At 34.7% G+C, this 9892-nt stretch overlaps 2 protein-coding genes across 3 annotated transcripts; both read right to left on the bottom strand.

The window, feature by feature from the left end:
- Nucleotides 1–710: 710 nt before the first annotated feature.
- LOC127179038 (uncharacterized) lies at nucleotides 711–5316 on the bottom strand. Of its 2 annotated transcripts, none has more exons than XM_051132288.1 (4): nucleotides 5246–5316; nucleotides 4056–4145; nucleotides 2453–3670; nucleotides 711–1368 (listed from the first exon to the last, which is right to left on the bottom strand). In XM_051132288.1, exons 2-4 carry the CDS (start codon nucleotides 4093–4095, stop codon nucleotides 962–964), a joined length of 1665 nt encoding a protein of 554 aa, XP_050988245.1. In that variant the 5' UTR covers nucleotides 4096–4145; nucleotides 5246–5316; the 3' UTR covers nucleotides 711–961. The 2 variants fall into 2 exon arrangements, with proteins under 2 accessions (XP_050988245.1, XP_050988244.1); XM_051132287.1 differs by having other exon boundaries at nucleotides 4056–4142; nucleotides 5246–5301.
- rpp25l (ribonuclease P/MRP 25 subunit-like) lies at nucleotides 4206–8601 on the bottom strand. The gene is made up of 2 exons (XM_051132289.1): nucleotides 8358–8601; nucleotides 4206–7975 (listed from the first exon to the last, which is right to left on the bottom strand). The coding sequence occupies exon 2, from the start codon at nucleotides 7957–7959 to the stop codon at nucleotides 7288–7290; it is 672 nt and encodes a 223-aa protein (XP_050988246.1). The 5' UTR covers nucleotides 7960–7975; nucleotides 8358–8601; the 3' UTR covers nucleotides 4206–7287.
- Between the last annotated feature and the right edge of the window lie 1291 nt (nucleotides 8602–9892).

Below are 9892 nucleotides of genomic sequence, written 5' to 3'. Positions count from 1 at the left end.
CATCTTTGTCTGACCTGAGTGGATCATTTAACACCGAGTGACTTGAATGCAAACTAACATAACTAACTTCATGCATTCATCTGTTCATTAAGTTCTGCAAATGAAAATGAAAAAAGCAGTGCAATGGAAAATATAAAGATTTAGAATCTTCTGTTCCAATACATAAGTACTGATTACTTGCATTTACTTCCACCAAACACGTCAAACACGTCATAACCATTTCTGTCTTCTTGACTGACCGTCTTAAGTCAACATGAATTGCCACTTTGCCAGTCTTTCAGATTTTTTTTTCCTACAACCCAAAAGGAAAACAACAGACTGGGATTTTTTCTCCAACAAGAACAACTGAATACTAAAAAAAAAAATCTATACTGGTCCATAGAGGGGTTAGAAAATAAAATATGGCTTGGAAATGGCAGCTGAAAAAGAATTACAAAGACGAACATTGATTTTTTGTTTCTTATTTTTTTAAATAACATGCACCACTGAATCAAAGAAAGACCATCTGTGAGAAATTAAATAGTAAATTTAGATTTTGTGATGACATTCGATTCAGTTTAAACTTGTTTGACTGTAACTTGACTGTTAAAGTATTAACATTTTTTAAATAAAGGGTTAAAAGCCTATTGCATTATTTTGTATAAAAAAAGTCTACAGGACTCATTTTGGTTTTATTAACATTCTTTAATTGTAATCAATTAAATACACCTCAAAATGCATCTCAGCTTACACACCAATATTTAATAGTCTTATTTAAGCTAAAAGGTTTGCAGTACACGTTTTCCTCTCACTGCTAATGATATTGCTAGATCAATGTCATTGCCCACCACATAATAATTTCTAAATCTAGTATAATATAAGGGCATAACTATATATAGACAGATAAATTTAGTCTCTACTGATCCATATACACCATTCTGAAAGCAAATTAATTCAGCTGAACTGATCTTTGGAGGTGTCTTTAAAAGTATTTTGCGCTTTTATAGCAAACCGGTTTCTTTTTAGAACAGCAGCGCGCACTCTTCCACTTAAAATTCTTGTTGGGATCCAAAGAAACCGAGGCACACAAGCCTTTCTCTGGGCTTTCAGGGTGTCCGCTCTCCCAGTAGGTGAAGCCCACGTTGGGTGGGGAACTGTCCTCGGTTTTCCAGTACCAGTCTGTTGAGTACAGGCTGCGGCGCAGACTAATCCAGCCCTCCGTGGGTTCTTCGAGTGTCATGTTTAAGACCATCTTATCCTGGATGGTTTTATCGTTGAGCCTGGCAAACAGATCAGCATTTTCCATGCAGTAATGTCGGGACATGAACCAGTTCATTTCTTCTTCACCAAGTACAAACATCTCCGGAGTCACCAGACAGCCTTGAGAATCTAAACAGACACAAACGAATATTCATTATTCAGTTAGAATTAAACATGAGTGGTTTAAGAAGAAAAAAAAAAACATAAGTCACTTATTAGGTATTCAGGTTCTGTCAGCCACTAGAATGGGGGGTAGAATTTGTTTAAAAAAAAGAAAAAAAAAAAGATAGCTAATAATTTGGCACTCATGACTCAAACATAAAAAAAGCTAAAGCAAAGCAACAGCAGAAGACAGATGGCTTATATATGTATTATACATGTATTACATAATAGTTCTATTTGTTAACCATCTTAACTGAAATAAACATCAAATTTTAAAGAACTAAATCATCAAATAATTACAATATGCAAGTAAGAAACTGAAATAAACAAGAAAGTGGAATAACTGAAATAGTATTTTATTTTGGCGTGATTAGTCGTGATTAATCAATTTTATAGAGATATATTGAAGAGATAGACAGATAGATAGAGAGAGAGAGAGAGAGACAGAATCATCAAATAATTACAAACTGCAAGTAACAAATTAAAATAAACATGAAAGCGGAATAACTGAAATAGTATTTTATTTTGGCATGATTAATTATGATTAATCGATTTTATAGAGATATATTAAAGAGATAGATAGATAGAATCATCAAATAATTACAAACTGCAAGTAACAAATTGAAATAAACATAAAAGCGGAATAACTGATATAGTATTTTGCCGTGATTAATCGATTTCATAGCCATTCTAAAGATACAGAGAGACAGACAGACAGACAGACAGACAGGTAGACAGATAGACAGATAGATAGATAGATAGATAGATAGATAGAAAAATAGTAGTAAAATCAATTAATTGCGATTAATCGTGATTATTCACAATTTCGTAAAATCGATTAAGTGCAATTAATCACACCAAAATAAAAAGTTTGTTTACATATATGCATGTTACATATAAATATATGTAATATAAATCTACATATAATCTAAATCATATATATATATATATATATATATATATATATATATATATATAAACACAAAATACAATTATAAAATAGAATATAATTATGGTTAAACATCACAAATGTTTAAACACAAACACTCACCTGGGTCCATATTTATAACTGGTGCTGCGCTCCCATAGGTATTGTTAGACTCCAAACGTTCTATCATATACACAGCAATTCTTGCAGTAGGATGCCAGATTGTGGTTATCTTTTCTCCGATCACTAGAGCCCAAGAGTATTCTGTGCCATTCATATCACTCCATTTGATATGTGAAGGCAAAGATTGATTGTTCATTTGCACACCATCAATGCTGGATTTATTAGCAATCACCAAGGCCCCACTCTGTGAGGAATTAAAGTCAACCAGATAGCAGCCAGAAAACTTGCTTAGTGGAATGAGGTCTAGAATGAGTCCAGGACTGACTAATCGGATGGAAACTTTGATGGTGGTAGAAATAAGCGAGGTCCTATTCACAAAATTTGGTAATGATGGCAGGATATCTGAAGAATTTTGCACCCAAATACCACTACAATTTAAAAAATAACCTTGACAGACCTTAACAGGTTTATTTGTTGTCACAATTAGCTGTTTGACGCTGAAGATGGGGGGCACAGGGAATCTGTCTAATGTCATATTTAACACAGAGGGTTGGAGCTGGTTCAGAACCATGTTGCATGAGCAGTTTTGGCTGTCAAAACACGGATGGGTCAAAATCACAGCCACTTTCTTATCTGCATGGATTTCTGTCACTGTCTCATTAATCTCAATCTGCTGAAGATTGTAAGGATCAAGGCTTATTGTATCTTCCAGGCCCTGACCTCTTTCATCTACCCGTTTGATGGTGACACTGTTGTCCATGTCCACTGCATTGATAATCATCACCCTAAAAGGAAGGAATTTGACATCTGATGAGGTAATGTTAAAGGACGCAGCTATTCTGGTGTAATTCAGAGAGGGCACTAGATATATCGTTCCCAGATTTTGATCAGGCTGGACAACGTGAGACTGTAATCTCCCCTCCCATCCACTTACAGAAACCACTGTGATGTTTTTATTACTGGTGATTTGAAAAACCTTATTGGAGGACACAAACTGGGATTCTTCAACCTCCTTTGTCAAATTAAAGGTCCAAACAATTCCTTTGTCGAGGGTTTCACTGGTGTTGACGTTGCCATTGGCCATATAGGTGACATTGACCGTAGTGTCTGGGTGAAGGGCAGTGATTTTGAATCGGCTAAAGGTCTTTCGATAATAAACAGCAACATTCTCGGGGAATGCAGTGATGAAACTCGTTCCACGACTGTCCATTGAAAGCCCTGTGAATGTTCAACAGTCTATTTATGTTGGTTTTGCTATTTAAAAATTTCAAACTTATTTTCAGCCAATGATAATCACTACAGACGCACCAATACTACTCTGTTGTCCTGTTTATCTGGTATCAATATCATCATCAATGTTCTGAATATATTGCCATTATTGCATCGACCAATTTCAGAACATCAAAGTGTTTTTTAAAGATGATCAATAAAAAAGCCAATTGACACTTCGCAGGGAGCTTGACTTGAAGTTTTTTAAAACAAATTCAAACAAATACCTTTTGTTCAAGATGTTTACCATCTTAAATTGGTATTGGTGCATCCCTAGTATTTATATAAATAATGCAGAACATATATAATAGATTTGTCTGTGTGTATTATTTACCTGGACTAAACATTAATATGGTCAACAGAACAGCCAACATGACTGCTTGTGTAGCATATACAGCTCCCCCTTGTGTGACTAGTGAAGCTGCTTAAAAAAAAAAAAAACAAAAAAAAAAAAAAAGGGACAAAAAGTGGAGTAAATGGCAAATTATTTTTAAAAACGCGCAGTTGATCCTATATGTTTATTGAACAAAATTCATATGCAAACAAACAGTAAACCATATTTTCCACTGAGAAGGATCTTCTTACAGTTAGTCAAACAAGACTATGTAAAATACATACCTGCTTTCAATATGTTCTGTCACTCACTTGCAGTGGCTTTTTTAAGTTTAGGGTGAGTTGAATGTGGTAAAAAGTAATATTTAGGAATAATATTAAATATTTATTCCTGTAAAGCTGAACTTTCAGCAGCCATTACTTCAGTCACATTATCCTTCAGAAGTGTTTCGATGAATATAAAGTTCAAACGAACAGCATATATTTGAAACAAATTTCTTTATAAATATTCGTCACTTTTGATCAATTTAATGCATCCTTGCTAAACAAAAATATACATTTCTTTCAAATATATACAGATGTACATCTGTTGAGACTAATGTCATTGATTGTGATTAAATTAGCATTTCACAAGCAAAAAAAGTTTTTTTAAAAATAATAAATTGCCTCTTTTAAACTATAGTTATATCAAGAATATAGAAAGCATAATCCCGATAATAAACAACATTAATAGTTTACTCTTCAGCCTATAATATTGTGTCGAGCAACATTAAGTAATCACATATTAAATACTAAAAAATAAGGTTTTAGAACTTCATACAAGTCCATTAAATACTACAAATATAATTATTTCATGCTAGCTAATATCTAGGAGGCTTTTTAATTAATTCATATAAATGCATAAATTGAAGTTAATCAACAGCAACCACAAGAAAGAAAACTTTTTTTCCCACTCATTTGTCATTTGCTTAAATTCTTGATATTTCTACAGACTTTACAAACTTTCTTCTTAGGCTTGCATTAGAAAAATTCCCTTTTAAAGAAAAACACTACTCTAAATATTGTGCTGTAGGTGCTATAACTGCATCCCAAATACCACTTCTAAGGAAAACATTCAGAAATATTTACAGATGACCTAACTGTAGAAAAAAGATTGTTTGCTTCATGGACTCAAATGATAAAACATCCTACCTTATCGTGGTCAGCACCCTTCCTCTATCCGAACAGAATATGCAGTGTGTTCTCTGTTTTTACAGTAAAACAACATTTGACATTCAAAAACTTTACTCTCTTCTCCCCATGTGGTTTTGCATAAGAGTCTAGAAAGGTTTGTGTCTCAAGATCAACAAGTTGTCATATTACAGATGCGGAAATTCACTAACATCTTAATAAGACACTTTATTCACTCAAAATAATTCAGTTCCAAAACAGTCAATTTTCCTCAAAGGAAAAGAGGTGTTACAATTTCATCAGCCACAGAACTGATAATTGTTTGTAACTACACATCACAACCTTCATTTACATTCTTTGAATTCCTTTTGAATTTTTCCTGAATTTTACAAAATAGAAATTTCTTAACGAATATATCACCTAAGTCTCCTTATTTCTCTAAAGTCTTGGAAAACATGAAGTTCATTTCAGGTTTTTTCACTGCTGCTGATATGCCTAAAAGCTGAACAAATGTTTTCCAACTGAACTATATATCAACAAACAACACCCAATCTGCATGGTTTCAGACTTTCAGCTGTGCCATATAAAAACACTGGCCTTTGGTCACAACCCTTAGAGCCCAAATTTGTGTATTTTCTGACGTATTTGGTATTCAAAATACGCAATTTCCTTTTCCTTTGCATAAAATGATGGAGAGTTCAGTACCACAACATGACATAGGCCTACTTTCATTCTTCTGATATTAAAAACATTGCCTAACACTTAGTCTGTTAATCAGATCTGCAAGAATATAAAACAAAAGCCATTTGTTTACTTCAAAATGGTTTGAATTGCTTCTTGAAAAAAATCAAAAGTGATTAGATATGATCACCAATCTGAACAATTCAATATATTTCTAGCACAATTTTTTAAACAATTTATACCATATATGCTGAAAAAAATCTGTATATACACTATCAGTCAAAAGTTTTTGAACAGTGAGATTTTTAATGTTTTTCAAAGAAGTCTCTTCCGCTCACCAAGCCTGCATTTATTTGATCGAAAGTACAGCAAAACCAATAAACAAGGCGTAAGTCACTGACAAGCTATGCAAAATCACGCTCATAATCTCAGATGAATCGCATTAGATTATGAGCGTGATTTTGCGGCTCTGTGGGTTAATTGCCACTCCAGCTGAACGCACGTGATGGAGATTTACTACTAATCAAAGTACCGGCTTTACTGACTAAACGCACCTCCAAATCGCATTTGATTTATCATGCAGCCCTAATTCATTTCTATAATTTCTTTCCCAAAAAATAAATCAATAAATCCAAGTATTTGAAGTGTATAGTGTATAATGATACAAAAGTTTTTTATTTCATGTAAATGATGAACTTTGGATGTTTTTATTCATCAAAGAATCCTGAAAAAAAATGTTTTAAATATTGATAATAATAATAATAGTTTCTTTAACAGCAAATGAGCATATTGGAATGATTTCTGAAGGATCATATGAAACTGAAGACTGGAGTAATGATGCTGAAAATGTAGCTTTGATCACAGGAATAAATTACATTTCAAAATATATTCAAATAGAAAGACATTATTTTTAAATAGTAAAAATATTTCACAATATTACTGCTTTTGCTGTATTTTGAATCAAATAAATGTAGGCTTGGTGAGCAGAAGAGAATTCTTTATAAATAAATAAATAAATAAATAAAAATTCAAAATCTTACTGTTCAAAAACTTTTGACTAGTAGTGTATATAATCAAGACACCTCTAAAAATACAGTAATTCGTTTTTGCACGTTTTATCGGAAAAACACTCTGTTGCATAAAAACAGAAAAAATTCAATAGGGAAATTTAAGTAAGACTTTTCTGAAGTCAGCCTTTTTTATTTAAAGAAACAGTTAAGGGTGAAAAATAATGAAATAATAAAATTTTTAGGTGAACTATAAAGGGACTTGTCACATATCACCCTTTTAAACTCTCATTTTTATGACAGACATTCTCAAGATATGACACTTCAAAAGGCAAACTACTGAACCAAGCACCAGCAGCAAGTTGCAACACTGATTCAATCCTGCCCACCCCCAGCATGACCTAAAGGTTTACGTGGTTCTCCAGGTCGGCCCGGGTGCTTGCGTGGACCCTTTCCTCTCCCAGCCCCCTCTGTCCTTCCAGCACCTGTTCCTCCCCTCTTCCTTCTCTGTCCATGTTTCAGAGTTGCCGCTTCCTCTTTGAGAGCCTGAGCCCACAAAGCATCAAAAGAACCTGGTGCCTGGTAACCTGCCTGGTTCTTATCAAGTGAGTCTCTTGAGAGCAGAACCCATATACTGGGTACATTTCTGCTGACTGTGAGACTGTCCAACCCGGCCTCAGGCTCCAGGGGCTCCCAGACCTCCTGAACTGTGCGATAGACCAGCTTGGTGTGCTGGTGTAGGCCATGTACACGCCGTTTCATGATCTCCACGCACGTGATGGCTTTAGCCACGCTCGGACCCACACCCGTGAACACGATTTGGCGGCACAGATTTTCCCCCGACCCAACGCTCACCTCTGAGCCTTCATGAGGGCCTGGGTGATCTGCCGAGGCTGTTTTCTCCTCCATGCGGCTTAAAGCAAACCTCATGAGGTTGCGGATTTTGCTGCCATCCTTCACTCGAACTTCTGGAGTGTCGCTGGGAAGGTCGGGGAACGGACACGGGCAGGGCTGTTCGACTGTGCGTGCTTTTCTGTAGTTTTCCATGTCATGTAGCCTTCGCCTGTGGAAACAAACAGAATGAAAGGCAAAATTAATGACTGTGTATATGTAGGTTGTTTTGCAAAAACATCTCCCCAAAACATCTATAACTGTACTAGTATACGCCCAATTCATAAAGCGTGTTTACCAACTATTTTGTACGTTGGTTCCAAAGACCCCAGGTCCAATTAAAATAGTGTAAAAATATATTTATATTTAATTGTTAAATTAAAATTTTGTGGCAGCTTACTCTAAACAGGGGTGATTTTCATACATGACAGCTAGGGTTACGTTTGTCATTTACATATTAAAAATAAATACAGTTTATTACAAAATGTACTCGTATATTTAAAATACACATTTAATAATTTAAAAACAGCACAATAAATGTATCGCAAACTTACTTTCCCTTCCTTTGCTAAAGTAGCGATCTGGCTAACGTTAACAAGTTCAGATATCTGCAGCTGTTCTTCTACTAACTGCGGGCTTTTGTCGTTCCATATGAATGAACTGTGGTCGCTGAGATTCGACAGTCTTTCTAAAACACCGAATAAACCGTAACCAAATCTACACAGTTGAAGAAATTAAACTGTTATGCTACAAATCGCTTATCCACATGTAACAGCGTGTGACGTCAGCTGCTCGTAATGTGACAACATGCCGTAAAGTGCCGCACGTGTTCATGGGAAGTGTAGTTTTGAGGGCGTTTTATTTTTTCACATTACCAAACCGAAACATAACCAAAGAAAACGTCACTTACATATAAAATAATTAAGTTATGGATTCTGCCTGTTAATATTATTTTTGTTTTTTTTTGTTTTTTTTTACTTATACTTATATATGAACTGTTATGTAATATTTAGAGCAATAATTAGCAGGCAATTATTGCTCAAGCAATGACCACATATGGCATGAGGATATTCCCTTTAAGCTCTCAAACTTTTAGTCAAATTAATTTTTTACATTTCTGCTGCTCCTGTTAAAAGAGCCGTTGTAACAGTTTAGAACATCAATGAGTCATTTATTAGAACACAGCGCCACCCAGCGTTCAGAATCAGGAACTTGTCACAGCCGATTTAGTACGAGTGAACTGTCTCAATGAATCAAAGTGATCCCAAACTATTTAAGACTTTTTTTTTACAAACCAGTTTACCTGAATAGTAACTGAATAGTTCGTGCTATAACAACTAAATTTGCAAATATTTCTGTTTATTTCCCCAAAAGGCGATTTTGCAATAGCAACTAGCTTTAAAAGCCTCCCTGCAAATCGGAGGTATGCTAATACATACATTGACACGCAGGTGGGACAGCCTATCGTAGCCATGGCCCGAGGGATGTGATTAGACAAACATTTTATGGTCCTGTTCCTTCCACAGAGGATATAGATACATATAAATATGCATTTAGACCACTTACCTTATTGATTGCTATCAGGATGTGAAGAAGCTTTTAGCAGCATCACCTACCCTGCTTTTAATCATGCATCATCATCTTAAACTTATATATAGCCTAATATATTACAGTTTAAAAGTAAATGTTCTTAAAAGACGCATCTTCTTGCCCCAGTAAAAAGGATCTAGGAACACACATGGATCATTGCATCCGTACAACGAAACATTGCAACTGGACCAAATCTTAATCTTCACTATTCAGCCATCGGTAGCCTTAATGTACAGTATGTCAGTTGTGTTACATTCATATTAGGAAAGTAGCTTTTCAACAGATTAGTGCTTTTATAAAACACCCACATCTATCCAGCCTTGGTTAATGAGAATTTGCATTTAGGAGAATGCATAATTTGCACCTACAAAAAGCACTCAAACATAATGAGAAGGTGTTATACAAGGGAACATAAAAATGGCATATTTGCATACTACTAGTAGAATTTTCTGTTTTATGAAATTGTTCATTTAATCAAACAGTATCTTAGATTGTATAG

This window comes from Labeo rohita, chromosome 16, assembly GCF_022985175.1.
Source record: "Labeo rohita strain BAU-BD-2019 chromosome 16, IGBB_LRoh.1.0, whole genome shotgun sequence".
Taxonomy (NCBI): Eukaryota; Metazoa; Chordata; class Actinopteri; order Cypriniformes; family Cyprinidae; genus Labeo; species Labeo rohita.
The sequence above is the reverse complement of the archived record's forward strand: the minus strand, read 5'-3'. Positions and strand labels throughout refer to the sequence as shown.